The sequence below is a fragment of the Balaenoptera borealis genome, assembly GCF_965194805.1.
Source record: "Balaenoptera borealis genome assembly, chromosome: 3".
NCBI lineage: Eukaryota > Metazoa > Chordata > Mammalia > Artiodactyla > Balaenopteridae > Balaenoptera > Balaenoptera borealis.
In genome coordinates, this window is record NC_138866.1 from 113,255,692 (window position 1) to 113,276,962 (window position 21,271).

A 21,271-nucleotide genomic window follows, 5' to 3' on the forward strand; every position below is an offset into this window, starting at 1 on the left:
CTTCACTCCTTACCCAGAAATATCTCACATCAGGGCCTAAAACGCTGCCGTTTCATGAAGGCAGTGACCACCCCTACCCCCATCCTTCTTCCTCTTAAGGATGACCCAGGGTGTTTGTTAAAACAAACACTGGGCTTCCCTGGTGGCACAGTGGTTAAGAATCTGCCTGCCAATGCAGGGGACATGGGCTTGAGCCCTGGTCCAGGAAGATCCCACATGCCGCGGAGCAACTAAGCCCGTGCGCCACAACTACTGAGCCTGCGCTCTAGAGCCTGTGAGCCACAACTACTGAAGCCTGAGCGCCTAGAGCCCATGCTCCGCAACAAGAGAAGCCACCGCAATGAGAAGCCCGCTCGTCGCAACTAGAGAAAGCCCGTGCGCAGTAACAAAGACCCAACGCAGCCAAAAATATAATTAATTAATTAATTAATTTTAAAAATACAGGACTTCCCTGGTGGCGCAGTGGTTGAGAATCTGCCTGCCAATGCAGGGGACGCGGGTTCAAGCCCTGGTCTGGGAAGATCCCACATGCCGCGGAGCAACTGGGCCCATGAGCCACACCTACTGAGCCTGCGCGTCTGGAGCCTGTGCTCCACAACAAGAGAGGCCGCGATAGTGAGAGGCCCGCGCACCGTGATGAAGAGTGGCCCCCGCTTGCCACAACTAGAGAAAGCCCTCGCACAGAAACGAAGACCCAACACAGCCATACATACATACATAAATAAAAAGAATGTAAGCAGACAAGAATATCATTATAAAAAATAAAATAAAAAGAAATTTTTTTAAATAAAAAAAATACACCTAGGCCCTTTCCCTAAGGGTTTTTTTAAATATAAATTTATTTATTTATTAATTTATTAATTTTTTGTTTGTGTTGGGTCTTCGTTGCTGTGCGCAGGCTTTCTCTAGTTGGGATGAGCGGGGGCTACTCTTCCTTGCGGTGTGCGGGCTCCTCATTGCGGCAGCTTCTCTTGTTGCGGAGCACGAGCTCTAGGCACGCATGCTTCAGTAGTTGCGGCACGCGGGCTCAGTAGCTGTGGCTCGCGGGCTCTAGAGCACAGGCTCAGTAGTTGTGGCGCATGGGCTTAGTTGCTCCGCGGCATATGGGATCTTCCCGGACCAGGGCTCGAACCCGTCTCCTGCATTGGCAGGCGGATTCTTAACCACTGCGCCATCAGGGAAGGTTTTGATAAAATAGTCTGGAGTGGGGCTCAGGAATCCATTTTTATTGCTAGAATACTAGAATCAGGAAGTGCTAAGTTTTATTTGCCGAAATGAATAAGGTGTGTTTTCTGTGGTGGTAGAAGCCTGTTCCTTTATTTCTCAAGGCCTCTATTTTAGGCTTCCTCTAATTACCACCACTTTCTCCCTCAGTAAATCACTGCCCAGCCTTGGTACTGTAGGGAGACCAAGGATTCTACAAGAAGATGCTCACCGTCCTCCTGGGTCTGTCCTTGAGTGGGGGGTGGTGACCTAAGATGGCACAAGGTTCCCCCATCCCCAACCGTGTCCTCAGCTAGAGGAATGTCCTTCATCCTGATGTTCAGGGAGATGGTCAGCAGATGGCACTAACTCACCATGGCTTCCCTCTTTGAATCCATGGGGTAGAAGGGTTGTAGGATGGGGGGAAGTGTTCTTAAAGCTAATCCATTGGAACTTTTGGTGTACCAGATCTTGAAGACAGTGCTAGGAATGCTTGTTTAGTATTTTCTAAAGGGCACAGATGTCAGGGGTAGAAGGAATGCTGTGTGTCTACTAGCTGGGTCACTCACCAGCTGTGTGACTTCTGGCAAGTTACTTAACTTCATAAGCCTTTTTTTCCAACTATAAATCAGGGTGCTCCTGACCCCCTAGGGTTAATGTGAATAAAGGATTCTGAGTCGTAGTATACAGTAGGTGCTTAATTTTTTTTTTTTTTTTTTTTTTTACTGTGCAATGCTGTAATTTATGGCTTTCCTTTTATGCATGTAAAAAATTCCTTTGTGGGGGCTTCCCTGGTGGCGCAGTGGTTGAGAATCTGCCTGCTAATGCAGGGAACACGGGTTCGAGCCCTGGTCTGGGAAGATCCCACATGCCGCGGAGCAACTGGGCCCGTGAGCCACAATTACTGAGCCTGCGCGTCTGGAGCCTGTGCTCCACAACAAGAGAGGCCGCGATAGTGAAGAGGCCCGCGCACCGCAATGAAGAGTGGCCCCCGCTCGCCGCAACTAGAGAAAGCCCTCACACAGAAACGAAGACCCAACACAGCCAAAAATAAAATATAAAAATAAATAAATAAATAAATAAAAGATTACTATAAAAAAAAAAAATTCCTTTTTAGTTACGCTTCCTGGCCAACTTGTGGACGACCTCACCCTATTCCATTATACCTTAGGAGCTCACTTGATTTCAAATGCAAAATTGAAGAAGAGAGACGAAAGAGAGAGGATACAGACCCTTGGTTTATAAGTCCTTTACAATTTGCAATTAATTTGCCTTAGCCATAATATTAGACAATAAGAGATATTTACGCTTTGGTAACAGTTGTAATCATTTATTACTTGCAAGCATCCACCGGGCTGTGTGTAAAGTAGTACCCGTTGGTAAATTAGTCAATAAGAAGAAATGAAGAGTAAAGCTTCTGAGCCACCAAAATAGATGTTGCAAAGTTGGCAATTCAAAGTTCATATACTTTGCTCATACCTGGGCCTTCAGAATCTCATTCTGTGTCTATTTACTCATTTCAAATACTGATTTGGTCATATGGATCTCCTTCCCAGAAGTGAGTAAATTAGAAAGGGGAGCGGTGCTAGAAGCAGGCGTATTAACCACAGCCAAAGTGTTCTCTGAGAGCCTGACAAAAAAGGAGGAAACAGAGAAGTGGATGCAAGAACTCAATAAGAAGACAGGGACTTCCCTGGTGGTCCAGTGGTTAAGACTCCGTGATCCCAATGCAGGGGACCGGGGTTCCGATCCCTGATCAGGGAACTAGATCCCGCATGCCGCAAATAAAAAGATCCTGCGTGCCACAACTAAGACCCGGCACAGCCAAATAAATTTTTTTTAAAACTCAATAAAAAGACAGACTCACAGATGCAGAAAACAAAAAAACAAATTGGTCATTACCAGAAGGGAGGGGGGGTTGGAGGTAGGGAAGATAGGTGAAGGGGATTAAGAGGTACAAACCTCCAGTTACTAATATATACTGTGTTCATACATTTGTTCAACTGATCCTTAAAATAGCCCCGTGAGGTACATATTATTTTCTCAAGTTTATAGTTGAGGAAACAGAAGCACACAGAGGTTAGATAACTTGTCCAAGATTACACTGCCAGTAAGTAAAAGAACCAATATTGAACCCAGGTAGCCTGGTTCTATAGTCATGCATTTAACCACCGCGCTATATTCCACAGGATTCACTATTAGATTGTCTTGGATGAAATATACTTTTTATTGCATTGTTGAGCTTTAAAAAAATAAGAAAATTTTCCATGAACATGCAGGCAAATTCTTATGTTACTACATAGGTTGAAAATTGTCATATAAATGTTTAAAAGAATCAAAAGTAAACTCAGGAATTGTTTTTAAAATGAGCAAGCAATTGGAGGCTATCAAAAGTGACTACTGAGCTCATGCGCCTCAACTAGAGAGCCCGCATGCCACAAACTACAGAGCCCACCTGCCCTGGAGCCTGCACGTCACAAGTAGAGAAGAGAAAAACTGCACGCTACAACTAGAGAGAAGCCCAGGCGTCGCAACGAAAGATCCCGAGTGCCTCAACGAAGATCCCGAGTGATGTAACTAAGACCTGATGCAGCCAAAAATAAATATAAATAAATAATTAATAAATCTTAAAAAAAAAAAAGTGACCAGAGGGGACTTCCCAGGCAGCCCAGTGGTTAAGACTCAGCACTTCCACTGAAGGTTCCTGGTCAGGGAACTAAGATCCCACATGCCACGCGGTGAGGCCAAAAAAAAAAAAAGGGGACCAGATATTTTGAAAAACAACCCCAACAACAAAAACTTTGAGATTAAAAATATAATTGTTAAAATTATATGACTAAAATTGAATTAGTGTTTGTGTAGTGGCAAAACTGTCTTCAAGCATTAGGACAAAATTAAGACATTTTCAGATAATAAAAGATGATAGAACAAAGTTGCAAGACTCACACTTCCTGGTTTCAAAACTTACTACAAAGCTACAGTAATCAAGACAGAGTGGTACTGTCATAAGAATAAATATACCGAGCAATAGAATAGAATTGAGAGTCCAGAAACAAACGCTCACTTTTACAGTCAATTGATTTTCAATGAGTGCCAAGCCCAGTCAACGAGAAAGAAGAATCTTCACCAAATGATGCTGGGTCAACTGGATATCCACATACAAATGAAGTTGGATCTCTACCTATATACATATACATAAATTTACTCAAAATGAATCAAAGACCTAAATGCAAATGCTAAAATATAAAACTCTTAGAAGAGAATCTAGGTATAAGTTCATGACCTTGGATTAGGTAACAGTTTCTTAAATATGACACCAAAAACATAAGCAACCAAAAACAAATAAATTGGACTTTATCAAAATTAAAATCTTTTGTGCTTCAAAGGACACTATCCATAAAGTGAAAATACAACCAATAGAATGGGGAAAAATATATTTGCAAATCAAGTATTGATAAGGGCCTAGTATTCAGAATATATAAAGAACTCTTACAACTCAACAGTAAAAAGATAACCCAGTTTTAAAAGGGGGTGCTATAGACTGAATGTCTGTGTCCTCCCAAAATTCATATGTTGAAACCTAATCCCCAGTGTGACGATATTAGGAGATGGAGCATTTGGGAAGTGATTAGGTCATAAGGGTAGAGCCCTCATTAATGGGATTAGTGCCTTTATAAAATAGGCCCCAGAGAGCACTCTTGCCCTTTTGAAACAGGAAGTGGACCCTCACCAGACACCAAACATATCAGCACCTTCATCTTGGACTTCCCAACCTTCAGAACTATAAGAAATACATTTCTATTGTTTATAAGCCACTCAGTCTTTGATAGTATTGTTGTAGCAGCTCAAATAGATAAGACAATGAACAAAGAATTTGAATAGACATTTCTCCAGAGAAGACATACAAATGAGTATGTAAGTATATAAAATAAATAATAAGTAAAAAGAAATAAGTATGTAAAAAGATGCTCAACATAACTAGCCATTAGGAAAATGCAAATCAAAACCACAATGAGATACCACTTCACACTCACTAGATGGCTATAAATCAAAAAAAGCAGAAAACACCCAAGTGGTGGCAAGGATGTAGAGAAATTAGAACCCTCATACAGTGCTGGTGGGAATGTAAAATGATGCAGCTGCTGTGGAAAACAATTTGGCAGTTCCTCAAAAGTTAAACACAGAAATACTACATGAGGACTTCCCTGGTGGTGCAGTGGTGAAGAATCCGCCTGCCAATGCCGGGGACACGGGTTTGAGCCCTGGTCTGGGAAGGTCCCACATGCCGCGGAGCAACTAAGCCCATGCGCCACAACTACTGAGCCTGCGCTCTAGAGCCCACGAGCCACAACTACTGAGCCTGTGTGCCACAACTACTGAAGCCCGCGTGCCTAGAGCCCGGGCTCCACAATAAGAGAAGCCACCGCAATGAGAAGCCCACGCACCACAACAAAGAACAGGCCCCACTAGCCACAACTAGAGAAAGCCTGTGCACAGCAATGAAGACCCAACGCAGCCAATAAATAAATAAATAAATTTATGAAAAAAAGAAAAAACAGAAATACTACATGACTCAGAACTTCTACTCCTGGGTATATACCTAAGAGAATTGAAAAGATATTTTCATACAAAAACTTGTACAGGAGTGTTCATAGCAACATTATTCAAAATAGGCAAAAAATGGACACAGCCCAAATATTAATCAACTGATTAATAGGTAAATGGTGGTATATCCATACAATGAAATACTATTCAGTCATAAAAAGTAATGGCATATTGATACATGCTACAATATGGATGAACCTTGAAAACATGCTAAGTGAAAGAGACAAGTGCATATTGTTGGACTGCATTTGTATGAAATGTCCAGAATAGGCTAATCCATAAAGACAAAGTAGTTGCCAGGGCCTTGGGGGACGAGGGTCAGGGAGTGACTACTAATGAGTATGGGGTTTCTCTCTGGGATGAAAATGTTCTGGAATTAGAAAGTGATGGTGTGAATATACTAAAATATACTAAAAGCCATTAAATTGTACACTTTAAAAAATTGTGAATTTTACGGTATGTAAATTAAATTTCAATTTAAAAAACCTGATAGTTCTACCAACAACAGATCTTCACTAAAATAATTTCTAAAAGATATTCTTCAGGAAGAAGAAAATGACTTTAAAAGTAAGATCTGAGGTGGTAAACATGCAAATAAATTTAAACAAACATTGTATAAAATGATAAATTTTTTTTATAAAATAAATATTTTGAAGGGCAAATAAAAAGGAATTAAAATAATGTTTGAGGGGCAAAGATACTGTTTAACTTTGATTTTGTTAAAATCAATATGTATAATAAAAATCAGGACTTCCCTGTTGGCGTAGTGGTTAAGAATCCGTCTGCCAATGCAGGGGACACGGGTTTAAGCCCTGGTCCGGGAAGATCCCACATGCCACGGAGCAACTAAGCCCGTGAGCCACAACTACTGAGCCCACGTACCACAACTACTGAGCCCACGTGCCACAACTACTGAAGCCTGCATGCCTAGAGTCCGTGCTCTGCAACAAGAGAAGCCACCGCAATGAGAAGCCTGTGCACCACAACAAAGACCCAACACAGCCAAAAATAAATAAATAAATAAATAAATAAATGTATTTAAAAAAGAGAAAACACTAAAAGAATAGAAAAGGTATAAAACTTCTAAGTCAATATGAGGAAAAAAATGGAATAAGAAAAATATTACTCAATCCAAAAGCTGACAATAAAAGTGATTTAAAAAAAAAACCCACCAGGTAAGATGGTAAAAAGAAGTCCAAATATAACTGTAATCACCATATATACTTACTAGACTTGCAGTTAAAAGACATTGTTAGATTGAATAAAATAAACTAAAATCCAGCTATAATGCTGTTTACAAGAAACACATCTTTAAACAAGACACATAAGCTTAAAAGTAAAAAGATAGAAAAGACATACTGAGCAAATACTAACCAAAAAGGGAGTTGGGAGCTATATTATTAGACAAAATAAACTTTAAGACAAAAAAAGCGTTATAGGAACAAAGAACATAACTACACATTGATAAAAGATTCAACTCACAAGCAGGCATGAAAATTCAATACATAATAGGCATCTATTAACATAGCCTCAAAATATGTAAAGCCAAAATTGAAGAACACAGGGAGAAATTGACAAGCACATCATTTAGTGGATGATTTCAACACACTCTTCATTTATGGAACTAAACAATTAAAAAGTATAAGTCAATGGTCCTGTATGGAGACCTGCACCCAATGATTAGAGAATATACTTTTTTTAAAAACTGCACATAGAAACTACAAAAACTGACCAAGTACTAGGTCACGAAGTAATACACAACAGATTTCAAAGAACTGGTACCACACAGATCTCATTCGGTGTATTTAAAGTCCCCTGATGTTTGGAAATGGAAAACTCTAAACTCCCAGTCAACCCACTGTTGGACTGCACCCTGCAGGTCTTGCAAGCCTTGTAGTAGCCCAGCCTCCAGACCAAGGAGCTCGGAGACAGCCAGACATTAATGGTTTATTGGACAGGGGATCTAACACGTCCAAAACAAAAGGTACGGGACTTCCCTGGTGGCGCAGAGGTTAAGAATCCGCCTGCCAATGCAGGATACACGGGTTTGATCCCTGGTCTGGGAAGATCCCACATGCCGCGGAGCAACTAAGCCCGTGCGCCACAACTACTGAGCCTGCGCTCTAGAGCCCACGAGCCACAACTACTGAGACTCACGTGCCTAGAGCCCCTGCTTGCCACATCCAGAGAAAGCCTGTGAGCAGCAACAAAGACCAAACGCAGCCAAAAATGAATAAATAAATTTATTAAAGAAACAAAACAAAAGGTGCTGGAGAGACACCCCATGGCAGACAGCAGGAAAGACATGGCAGCAATCTTCGCTACTTGGGGGAGAAGTAAGCTGCCATTTATAGGGGGCATTGAAGTCAGGTTGACTCATCAGTTACCAAGGAAACCAGCGGCTGGGGCAGGGGGCAAGCACGTAGATAGTTACTAATTAAGTCCTATAATTAAGACAATTGGATGGTCATGTGAGTGAAGCAGGGCCTGGTTGAGCAGGGGATGTACAGTAACCAAGAGAACACCCATCTTGAATGGCCCGACCGTACACCCACAGTGATCTGCTCACTGTCCCACTGAAAGTATTCACCTCTCAAGGGCGTCTCCCCAACTCTCCAAGATCCCTTTCCTCTGAGAATTGTGCCACCTCCCCAGCAACTATGACTGTATCATAGGACTGCCCTTTATACTCCATTCCCCACTATGGCCACAGTTGTTTGAACTAGAGGTACAGCCCCAATTCAAAATGAGCCAATCAGAATCTCCAAGGAACCCGGGCTTAGGTTAGGGCTCTTCATTAGCTTTAAGAGATGGCCATCTCTTCTATGAACCCTGGGGAGCAGAGAAAGCTGATCTGGAAAGAAACTAGGGGTTCCTACAGAGAGGAAAGACCACACAGTAAGAGAGACTGAAAAACAGACTGACTACAGAGAGGGACTTAGAAAGAGAGACAGTCAGAGAGACAGGTTGACAAATAGAGAATGTAGAACAAGACTGAGTAAAATTGAGAATGATGAAATAAAATTCATATTTCATGGCAAAACAAAATTTAAACAAATCTTTTTCTCTGCCTGTTTGGGTCTCTTCCCTCCACTTTAGTGTGTATTGTACATCTGAATTAACCAGACCTCCTTACGAGATAACATTTCTTTTTTTTTTTTTTGCCATGCCACGTGGCATGCGGGATCTCAGTTCCCTGACCAGGTGTCGAACCCGTGCCCCCTGCAGTGGAAGCACAGAGTCCTAACCACTGGACCACCAGGGAATTGCCTAACATTCCTTCCTAATCTCATAAAAGGCCACACCCCTTAGGAAATAACCTTCCTTCTTAATCTTGTAAGGGGCCATAATGACCCATGACCCATGCTTTTTACTGTGGATCTGGATTGTGTGAACTGTCAATAATTACATCATCTGACATATAAGCCTTTGTTTCAAAAACATATAACTGTGCTTTGACCTCTAAAAGGCAGAATAGCCTTCAGAGCTTTCTGAGAGACCCTCCTGGGTTATAATCCTCAGGTTGGCTTGAATAAAATTTTTTATTTCTTTCTTAGATCGACTATTGATTAATTTTTTTCATCAGTATATGCATGGTATAGTTGGCAGGATATCAGAGATACCCCCTAGAGGACACCTGAAGTCTAAGCCAAACCGACGCTTTTAAGTGATGATCCCCAAAATTTTATTCAAGCTGTTTTCACTTAAGACTTGGAGTCTTAAGGGGTACTGGTGCATTTCCTAGGCAGGGACCTAGGGGAATCAGGGCAGGAGGCCCAGGGAAACATAGGTGGCTGAGTTTTTATTAAATTTGGCCTAAACTGGAAAAAAAAAAAAGTTGATACATCGTCTGAACAAAACTTTTGCTAGTGAAATGAGAGACTAAATTAATTCAGCTCTGAGAAACAAGGGACATCTGCTCCTTCCAGACACAAGGTGTTCTCAGGTGACTGAGAACCTAGTGGAAGTGTCTGAGGATCAATCCTCATGACTTGCAGCGGTCCTACAGGGGAACCCCACAACAACGATTAAGTAAATACTGCTCATCTGGGGACACACGATATAAAGACTGGTCATCTTAGACTCTGAGCATCCACAGCAGTTTTAGACTGTCAGAGGGAGAAACCGAGACATGTAAAATCGTCAAGCTACCCAAGGGTAACTCCTTGGGGAGCTAGACTCAGAAGCAGTACACCTCTGATCCACCACACTGCCCTCAGAAAGTTGTTCAGATCGTATCTCATATCTGATTTAGGCTACCAAATTGATAACGAGAAATTGTGCCTCAAAGGTGAAACAGCTCTCAGACAAGCAGCAACCTATGGGAATACCAGCTGGGATTATGCATGCTTGTAAAACAGGAGGGAAGGGGGCAGGGCACAACCTTTGAAAGAATGTCGTAGCCCGAGGACATGACATAAACTGATTATAACCAAATGGGTCCAAGATGACAAGTCAAGTTGACTTCCACTAGACCTTGAGCCTCGGTATAAACTCATTGTAACACATCAGCAAGCTAAATGACACACCCACAGGCACCATGACAGTTCCAAGGCCAACCATAAGAATCAAAAAGTGGGCAGTGGCCCAGTTCCTGGAAATCCCCTCCCCTTCCCGAAATAGCTGGAATACTCCTCCCACTCATTAGCCTATGAAATTACCCACCCCTATAAAAACTGACAACCCTATACCCTGGTGCCTTTCTCACCTTCTGAGATGGCCTACACTCTGTCTGTGGAGTGTGTTTCTAAATAAATCTACTTCTTACCTATCACTGTGTCTCTCACTGAATTCTTTCTGCCATGAGACATCAAGGACCTGAGCTTCATTAAATTCTGATCACACAGGTGTGTTATATCAGTTGGAAGACCATGTGTTTTGGCTGGGTTCGATTCCCGGCCATGTGGGTTCAAGTCCTAATCTGGGTTTAGGCTGGGTTTGAGTTCCGGCACGTGGGTTCAAGTCCCAATCTGAGGTACATGGTTTCACTTGCAAGTTCTTAATTGGTAATGTGAAATAAAAGTCATATTTTATGTAAGACAAGAGAAATTTTAAAAAAAATCTTCTCTGCCCTTTGGCCTCCGCTCTCTCCCCACTGTGCGTTGTGTCTCTGCATTATGCATCGACCAAACCTCCCCCATCAGAAGGCTGCTGCTCAACCATAAGTAGCAACATTCCCTTAGCGTCAACAAGACACCTCCTTAAAAGATAACATTCCTTCCTGATCTTGTAAGGAGCCACGTGACCCACCATGTGACACTTAGATCTGGATTATGTAAACTGTCAATAATACGTCATTTTGTTGCAGGAAGTGGGACCCCTTCCAGGGACCGAGAGTGGGCTCTTGTCTAACACTCAGAAATGAATTGCCCGAGGAGACATATGTGCTGACAAAGCAAGAGACTTTACTGGGAAGGGGTGCCCAGGCGGAGAGCAGTAGGGTAAGGGAACCCAGGAGAACTTCTCTGCTACATGGCTCACAGTCTCGGGTTTTATGGTAATTGGGTTAGTTTCCCGGTTGTCTCTGGCCGTTCTTTTTTTTTCTTCATTTTTATTTATTTATTTGGTTGTGTTGGGTCTCCGTTGCTGCACGCGGGCTTTCTCTAGTTGCATCTAGTAGCAGGGGCTACTCTTCATTGCGGTGCGCGGGCTTCTCATTGGTTTCTCTCGTTGTGGAGCTCGGGCTTTAGTCACGCAGGCTTCAGTAGTTGTGGCACGTGGGCTCAGTAGTTGTGGCTCGTGGGCTCTACAGTGCAAGCTCAGTAGTTGTGGTGCACGGGCTTAGTTGCTCCGTGACATGTGGGATCTTCCTGGACCAGGGATTGAACCCGTGTCCCCTGCATTGGCAGGCAGATTCTTAACCACTGCACCACCAGGGAAGTCCCTGGCCAATCATTCTGACTCAGGGTCCTTCCCGGTGGTGTGCGCATCACTCAGCCAAGATGGATTCCAACGAGAAAGATTCTGGGAAGTTGGTAGGACATATGGACTGGAGTCTCCTCTCTCCTTTTGACCTTTCCCGATTTCTTCCCATTTGTGGTAACTTGTTAGTTCTGCATTCCTTACCAGGACCTCCTGTTTAAGATAACTCATGCAAGTGGTTAACTATGGTGCCTGGCCAGGGCAGGCAGTTTCAGTTAGTGGTTCCCCTAACAATTTGATTTCCAGCCCTCTGTCTCAAAAAATGTATATAACTGTGCCTTGACTTCTAAGGGGCAGAACAGTTCTCAGAGCTTTCTGAGATGCTCTTCCTGGGTGATAATCCTCAAATTTGGCTCAAATAAAATTTTCCATTTCTTTCTTAGATTGACTGATTAATTTTTCGTCGACAGGAACCCCATCCCGGGAATGGCCAAATTGGGGTTCCTTGGGCACTCCAAAACTGATTTTTCACACATAGTTAGAGAAAGCCACAGAAGTTCTTATTATGTCAGTCAGTCTGCTGGGTCCCTGCCTGCAGGGTCTACTGGAAACAAGAGTGGTAAGAATTTTTCTCCTTTCTAAGATTAGATTAGCAGGAGAAAATATTTGTAGGGCTAGCCCCTCAGATCTTTTGAATTGGAAAGACTTCTAAATTGTTAAAATTTTAGAAAGCTATCATTTTAAGCTATTGTACCTATGTTAACTGGTATACAGAAGCCCCTCAAACCTTCAAAATTCCAAAATAGCCCCATTGAAAGTTGTTGTAGGAAGCTAATGAAAGATTAATGATGCAAAAAGGTACCTAAAACAAAAAAGAAAATCTTTAAGACTCGCAACAACTGCTCTCCTCTACCCTCCTTTATTTGAGTACTCATTCTAGTAATCCCAGTAATCTGAACCTAGTAATCTGAATTGCCTTTCCATTCTGAAGAGACTGTTAAATGCTTACCTTTAGAAATGGTACCATCTGAAGCTGTAAGTGAGCCTCTTCATATCAAAGGTCAAACTGAGAGTCATAGTTATAGAATTTCTTAAACCCAGGGAGGATCCTCAAAAGGTTTTGTAAATGGATTACCAAGATGAGAGGTCATCAGAGCCTGATAAAATTTTTTTTTTTTCTTCTCTCTTAAGCTAAGTTAGGGAAAGAAAAGCATTCCAACATAGGTGGATGGGTATGGCAGTCCTTTGATATCACTGAGGTGGCCATCCAATTCTTTGAGGAATTAAAAACAGCTGTCCTTGTTTTACAGACCTAGTCTTTACAGCGCTGGTGGTGTGGCTCCAGAAACAATCCAAAGCCCATCAATCCTTTTACCACTCCCCAAATCTCCCCTATTTATCTTAAAAGTTTTGTAAGTATCAGAAACAAATTCTGGGAGTTCCCTGGTGGTCTAGTGGTTAGGATTCAGTGCTTTTACTGCTGTGGACTGGGTTCAATCCCTGGTCAGGGAACTGAGATTTCACAAACCACAGCACGGCCAAAAAAAATTTTTTAAATAAATAAATAAATTTATTTATTTATTTATTTTTGGCTGCGTTGGGTCTTGGTTGCTGCACACAGGTTTTCTCTAGTTGCAGCGAGCGGGGGCTACTCTTTGTTGTAGTGCACAAGCTTCTCATTGCGGTGGCTTCTCTTATTGCAGAGCATGGGCTCCAGGTGCGCGGGCTTCAGTAGTTGTGGCACGTGGGCTCAGTAGTCGTGGCTCGTGGGCTCTAGAGTGCAGGCTCAGTAGTTGTGGTGCATGGGCTTAGCTGCTCCTCGGCATGTGGGAATCTTTCTGGACCAGGGCTCAAACCCGTGTCCCCTGCATTGGCAGGCGGATTCTTACCCACTGCACCACCAGGGAAGTCCCTCAGATTAAGCTTTTAAAAGGCCTCTCAAGGGCAGGAAAGCCACGCCAAGGGCTTGTCACAGATTCCGCCTGTGATATCTATAGATTTGGGTGAATTCCTCCCATTTCCCCCCAAGTACCTTGAGACTCCTGTACCTGATAGCAGGTAGCCGTCCTTACTTGCCTGATAAAGTTGCTGGGAAACTAAGAGATTCCAATTTCTGGAGGGATCAGCTAGAGAGAAAAGACATGTTTCAGTTCTATTTACAAAGGTATAATTTACCAAATTGCCATAAGTCATAATAAGCTTGAGAGTGATGGCCTAGATTCTGATGGCTTTGCAGTTCCCGGTTCTGGTCCTTCCTGATGTCTGCTGGCACCCGTGTTACTTATAACCAAAAGTATTCCAGTGTGCAGTCCCATCTTTACTCCTTGGCTCTAGCTGATCCCTTTGCCTGGAACTCCACCTATCCTGCACGGCTTCCAACTTGGCTTGTCTAAGTTCTCTCAATCTTTCAAGATTGAGAGAGCTTGGTGACATTTTTCTCTACCAACTCAGCTACTGGAACTCTCCAAACTGTAGAGAGCATTCTGCCTGGAATGTCCTTGGTTGGAAACAGAAGCAGCCTGATTGGCCCCTCTGTCTTCCTGCCTGTGCCCTTCCTCCCTGCCATCTGGTGTCTGTCTTCTTACAGTTCATTCTCAGTAACTGAGTTATCAGCCAGTGCACAGCAGTCTGAGACAAAAACCCGGGGCTTTTTTGAACTGAACGTTTTGTCCATCCAGTCTGCAGAGTCTCCACAGGGAAAGGGAACACCCAGTGAATCATCAGCTGTTTGTTAAAGCAGAAGCATCTTGGGAACTGTGCTCTTAGCCTCACTGAAAATCATGGAAAGGACTTTAGAGGTGGTTTAGATTCAATCTAGATAAATCCTTCATTTAAATTTTTTCCTATTTATTTACTGATAATTTAGATATAATTTACACATAACATTGTATTAGTTTTAGGTGTACAACCAACCCCTTCATTTATTTATTTGTTTGTTTATTCATTTATTTAGGCTGCACCGCACAGCCTGCGGGATCTTAATCTTAATCAGGGATCGAACTCGAGCCCCCTGCAGTGGAAGTGCAGAGTCTTAACCATTGGACCGCCAGGGAAGTTCCCCAACCCTTTCATTTATAGGTGAGGAAAATGACAACCAAAGTCAGACAGCTAGCAGGGAGCACAACTGTCTTTGGAAGCAAGATGCTTAGAAAGTAGGTGTCATGAGCTCAACTCAATAGTGTTTCCTGGGGCTTCCCTGGTGGCGCAGTGGTTGAGAGTCTGCCTGCCAATGCAGGGGACACGGGTTCGAGCCCTGGTCTGGGAAGATCCCACATGCCGCGGAGCAACTAAGCCCGTGAGCCACAACTACTGAGCCTGTGCGTCTGGAGCCTGTGCTCCGCAACGGGAGAGGCCGCGACAGAGAGAGGCCCACGCACCGCGATGAAGAGTGGCCCCCGCTCGCCACAACTGGATAAAGCCCTCGCACAGAAACGAAGACCCAACACAGCCAAAAAAAAAATAAATATAAATAAATTAATTAATTAAAGAAACGTTTTAAAAAAAAAAAAAATAGTGTTTCCTGTCTGAAAGAGAGGTATCTGCCATCCCTTCCCAGCCTCCACCTCCTGGTTTTGCACAAGCTTGTGCCCCTTGCTCCTGACAGCCACACCTTCGGCAAGCCAGCTCCTAGCTATCATTCAGACCTCAAATTAAATGTCACCTCCTCTAAGAAGCCTCCTCTGACCACCATCCCCTCCAAATCTGGTGCCACTATGTGTAGTATATTTTATATACTCATGAAGGCCTGTCTACTTGCACACATGGGTTTGCATAGAATAGGCACTCAATAAATGTTTGATGAGTGAAGAAAGAAAAATCAAGTACCAGCTACTGCTTGCTGGAATCTATTTATTCAGGCCCTCAATGGAGAACAGAAAGGGAAGGCCATAGGTTGGAAGCCCAGTCAGCCCACCCTTCCCAGTGGCCTCTTTTGGTGAGTTTGAAGGGAACTGGATGGTCAGGTTGAAGCAGCACATACTCACTCCTGAAGCAGCGAGGCATCTGTGCTGTAGATAGCTGAACACAGACCCCTTGGCAGGGGCAGTCAAGCTTCCCAACCCCCAACCCATGCAGTCAGTGGGAGCCACTCCCTGGGAAGCATAGTCTGGAAGTAGGTCAAGGAGCAATCAAAGGCCACTAGGCCCCAGCCCTACATACACCCACTTTCTCAGAGGTCATGGGGATGGGGTGCTTAGCCAGAGAAATTTCTAATTGATTATGAACCAAACCCCTGGGAGCTGGGCAGATGCTGATCCAAGAGTACAAATCCAGGCCAGACCAGAGGTGGCCAGAAGGAACTGCACCGGGCCAGCCAGGGGATCAAGGAGAGCTTTTTGTCCTGATTGTAAATGATGCCCTCTCCTCCCCCAATCCCCTTGGCCTCTTTCCTAATAGATTCTGGAGAGGTTGGGAAAGAGGCAATCAGTGCATCTTACTCAACCCTACATCCCTGGCTATTGATGCCTCCAAGATCACTTTGGCGCCATCCAGTGGCCTCTGATTTACTGTTTTAAACCAAATACCCTTTCCAAAAACAAAAAACCCTGTCCTTTTGGATCAGTCATCCAGTCATTTTACTCAAGGGACAGATGCTGTTACCTGGCAGAGGCTGTTACACACAGAGGCTGGTGTCTGGAAAAGCTGGGCATCTTTGGAAGAGCTTGGAATAAAAAAAGAAAAAGCCCATCACTTCTGAGTGAGGTCAGCCAGCCCAGCTGGAGAAGGCAGCAGGCTGTGGGGGAATGCCAAAGGACCACTGGGCCAGCTTGCCAGACCCTGGGCCAAGCCATTGTATAAGCTCCCCATTACTGGAATGAAAGAAAGGAAAAAAGAATCAGGACATGTTTTCAGCTTTGCTCAGGGGCTCAGAACATCTGGGAGGGGCTCACAACTCCAGGAATCTCTGTTCTTCTCTGCAAATGGAAAACATGATCTATGAGAACAAACTTGACCAGTAGAATATGTGCCTAGTCATCCAGCCCTGTAATTTAGGGTTAGGTGGCACTGTGCCTCATGCCACCTGGTGACCACTTTCCAGAGACCTCTCTGTCCCTCTGAGCAGTTGGCTCAGTTTAATGGTTTAAAGACAGGTCTGTGACTTCAAAATCAAGTACAAAATGTGCATTTATTGACATCTGTTCTGGGCCACACTGGGCTTCTAGAAAGAAAAAAAGCAAATATAAAGGGAAACACACTAATATAATTAGCAACCTAGGGCAGTTGTGGATACCAGGAGATGTTTTTTTCCAGACTTGGTAGAGGAACTATGATTACCCTATACTCAACAGTGTAACACTGAACGTGCACTAGAGTTCCAGATTCAGCAAAAAAATAAATGTTATTTATAATTCAAGTAAAAATATTTTACCACCTTTTATATGTATGAACTGTGATGGAGGCCTTGATAACATCCTGTGGAGCAAGGCCAAGAAATATGTTTTATATTGGTTATTTGATCTTCAACATCATATTATCATTATTGTAGAGGTGGGCAAAACCATGCAAAAAAGAAAATGAAGGACATTTCCATGTATGGCACTAAATGAAGAATGCTCAAAGCCACAGAGTTTGCCCATGGCCAATTTCCTGTGTTTCTTGTAAAGAACAGGGCAAAGAGGCTTCATTTTGACATTTTGGGGGCTCCATGCCAATCAATATCACGGGACAAAGACAGTAAGTAAGGGAATGAAGAAACAAACGAGCAAGTTGCACCAAAACAGATGGGCTTAAATTAACCGAGTGACAGTTTGGGCGTCAGTCTCACAATGGCTGTGGGGAGAAGGAAGTACCACAAGCCTTAGTTGCTCAGAGGCTGCTGAGCAACCCCAGAAACCCTCAGAGAGGCCACCCCTCTGCGCCAGCGCTGGCCACCCTGACTTGCCCGCTGCCTCCTTGAGGGCGCTCTTCCCCTGACAGTGCTTGCGGAGGAGGGCCGGGCCGGGATGCTTTGGAGGTACTGGAAGGCACTCTGACGGCCCACCTGCCTCTCTATGCAGTTAAAGGTCAGGGCCACTCCCACATTGCTCTTCATGACTCTGGAGGAGCCATCAGATGTGCCATCAAAGCACCGGCCAAGTGCAATCTCCTTGGCCATGCGAGGGTCCTGGTCAGTGACAGTGTAGATGCCATAGTTGTGGCCCAGTGGGTCCAAGGGCGCCAGCATGGTGTACTCACTGGTGTCGTTGTTGACCGGCAGTGGTAGGTGGTTGACCAGGTACTCATGCAGCATGGAGTTTACGCTGACTCGATGGCAGCTGCCCTGGGGGATAACCTTCACCAGCGTGCGGTCTACACGGTCCTGGTCATAGAGCATCCCACTGCACTTGAACTCCAAACAGGCAGCTGAGACATTGGGCTGGTCCCTGTCCCGCGTGCTCTTCACATCCCGGATTCCGTACAGCTTTCCCACTGTCTGCCGGTGGGTGCCCCCCATGTTACGGGATCGCACGTTCACCTCCAGTGGCCCCATGATCTTCACCTTGATATAGCAGGCCCTGAACTCCATTGGCTTGGGCCACCATGCCAGGTAGTCTTCAGTCCAGCTCATGGGGTCATCCTCGTTGAAAGGGACCGTGTTGTAGTCATATCGATCCCCCTCAATCTGGTAGAACCGGAAGTGGGCCGCACTGGGAGGTACTTCCTCGCATGCCTGGAGGTTCTCAAATGCATAGATGGGTCCATTGCTCTCCTCAGCTGAGTTGGGCCTTGGCTTGGCCATGCTGATCTGGAAAGCTGTCTTCTTGACCTGTGGGTCCTCATGGTCTGTCCGGCGGTACTTGAGCTTGTTGAGGTAGGGCTGAGGGACACCAATTGCATTTGGGTTGAATTTAGGAGAAGACTCCACTGCTTCCAGTTCTTCCCCAGCCAGGCTGGCTAAGACATAGGCAGAGTAAGCATCAGGGGACTGGTCATCGCAGAAGGCAGGCAGACAGGCCCCATTGGGGCCAGTGATGACACTGTCAAAGCGGCCCCAGGCCCTGGGGTTGGAGGAGAAGCCAGTCCTGGGCTCCAGGTTGATCACAGAGACCACGACACCCTGCATCTGCTCACTGGGCAAGAACCTCTGACTTCGGTAGGCCCTCACCTTGATGAAGCACCTCCTGCTTTCAGGGACATCCAGGTTAAAGAGCCTCCTCTCACGGATCTCCATGTTGCCCACCAGGAAGGTCCTGTCTTCCCTTCTGTTCCGCCTTTGGCTTTCAAATTTGAAGTCACCTTCCTCCTCCCACAGCCCTGTGCCTGGGTTGAGTGACCAGAGTTTCATCATGGGCAAGTGCTCTGGCATCTTGACCTGGGTTGAGTCGAGGTGGACCTTCACCTTGCCAACATTAAGTGACTCTGAGGTGGCCTCATCTGTGAAGTCCACAGAGAACATGCCATATGTCCGAAGCGGGAAGATGTCTCCTTCATCATTGATGAAGTTCAGGTCACTCTGGGCAGCAGTAGCTGTGGAAATATTCCGGGGATCCAGGAAGATCACACTGGCCTTTACTTTTCCTGTGTAGGGCTCCCCGTTCTGCCGGTAGAAACTCTTGGATGGGATCTCCAGCTCAGCCACAGGATCTTCACCAGCCATATCCCCCAAGGGGATAATGTTGGTCTCCATGGCCTCCAAGGTGATGGGCTCTTTCCACCGAAGCATCTTGATCTCATGGAACACCGCACTCCCCTTCTTATTGAAGGGCAGCACTTTGGTGGTGTTGACAAACTTCTGCAGCCTGTCCACAAATGTGAGCACCAGCCTCTCAGTGTCCTGAGGGACGTGGAGGGTGAACGTGCCCTTGTAGCCAGTCATGCTCACACGCCTGTTCCCCATGTACACGTGGCCAAAGCGCATGGGTTCCCCATTGTCAGAGGCGCTGACGCGTCCCCGCACGATACTCTGGGTCTCCGTACACCGCTGGCAGCTGCACTCCGTGGCCACCTTCGTGGGCAGCGTGTACCCACTGCACTGGATCTCCCTCTCCTCTGTTTTGGAGATCCCACAGCAGTTATCCACAGCATCCTGGCACCTGATCCCATTATCCTGCTGCCCTGCACAGGTCTTGACAGGGCAATGACCCACATCATAGTAGAAGGAGTTGGTGGCATTCTGGAAACAATCATGGGGCAGCTGGATAAGGTAGCTCTCGGGGGTTGGGTTGCAAGGAGTCTCATCGGGGGCTATGGAGGGAAATAGTTTGGATATTAAATGCAAGTTCTTTTCCTACATAAAGGGAACCTCAACCTCCCCTCTCTGCCATACTTTAGGGTTTTCAAAGTACTTGTGTGATCCCAACTCTCACAGAACTCCTCTGAGGGAGATAGAACAGCTATTACTAATTCCATTTCACACACAGGGAACAGAGTTTGCTGCTGAGACCACTAGAGTAATCGTCCTAATTGGAGGGGGTCTTGAAAATTCGTGAAGGTGTTTTGAGTTACCACCAAAATTGGCAGTGCTACTGACTTATAATGGGCAGGGGGCCTTGCAGCTCTGTTTTCTGCAGTGCCTGACACTGTCTCTCATAAGGAATTCTTCTGCATCCTGTTTGACTTTCACGTATTCTATAGACATTCATGTAGGTGGAAAACTTGTTTAAAATTATCGGAGCCTGGTATTTTCTACATGACTTTACCATACATTGAATTTTTCAAGAATGCAACTACCATATAAATCAAGCTAAGATTGTACTTTGTTTAGCTTGGAAAAATACCAAGAATTGCTTCTTGTCTCAGAAAAATCATGTACCTACAACAATTGCCCAAGGAATGTGAAATGATGCCCCTGTATCCATCAGCATTTATAGCTGTCACATTCATGGTGACTGGATTCAAGTGCAAGTGTCTGACCTCTTGGTTGATGTTCTTGTGTCATTATGCCAAAGCACTTACATATTGAAATACATACTATTTTGTATTAAAATTATTTTCTTTGTATTTCCCTTTTATGTTATTAGGGCCATGTGCATATATATTTGGAAATTATATGTAGTTATGATCTATAAATTTAACTTTAGAATAGTAAAAAATATTTTTAATTGAAAATATTAAAAATTTAAAGTATTAAGAATAACTGGAAAAAAAAAAAGAAAGAAAGAATAACTGTGACAAGCAGGGAGCATTGGTATAATGAGCTGGGAACCACTGCTGACAGTTTTCCACATCTCCTCTGCCAAGGTTCAAGTGCCCTGTGTCCTGCCTGCCCTGAGGTGTGTTACTCAACTTTCTTGGAGTCTCTGAAATATTTCAAAATCCTTCCAACAAAATTTCTTCTGCCTTTTGTTTGCTTTTGTTTAGGACAATAACTAAGATATCCTCCTTCTCCTTCACTTTCCAAGTACAGTTTACTGATTGGTCTTGGCCTCCAGTCTCTCCTCCTCCAGCTCACTTCTAGAAACCAGCTTTAATCAGGTCCCCCTTTCTTGTAAAGCCCCCTCAGTTTCCCACTTCTATACCTTGCTCATGCTGGCCCCTTGATCTGGAATGCTCCCATCTCCATACACACAGACCCTGGCCATTGTTTAAGACCAGGGATTCACAGCATTGGCTGCAAATTAGAATTACCTGGGGGAGATTTTAACCTGTGCATGACCAGGCCACATCCCAAACCAATGAAATC

General features: G+C 44.5%; 1 protein-coding gene and 1 long non-coding RNA gene across 6 annotated transcripts in view; one reads left to right on the plus strand and one right to left on the minus strand.

The window, feature by feature from the left end:
- Positions 1-2,302: 2,302 nt before the first annotated feature.
- On the plus strand, positions 2,303-17,011 carry LOC309624860. Its single transcript, XR_014242174.1, has 2 exons — positions 2,303-10,655; positions 11,117-17,011. It is a non-coding gene; the product is annotated as an uncharacterized lncRNA (long non-coding RNA).
- The window catches only part of CILP (cartilage intermediate layer protein), a 33,695-nt gene continuing 29,200 nt past the window's right edge, over positions 16,777-21,271 (minus strand). For all 5 annotated transcript variants that reach the window (XM_082383243.1, XM_082383244.1, XM_082383247.1 and 2 more), the window contains one exon: positions 16,777-19,833. In XM_082383243.1, coding sequence (XP_082239369.1) covers positions 17,468-19,833 — 2,366 coding nt within the window. In that variant the 3' untranslated portion in view covers positions 16,777-17,467. The remainder of the gene's footprint in view (positions 19,834-21,271) is intronic.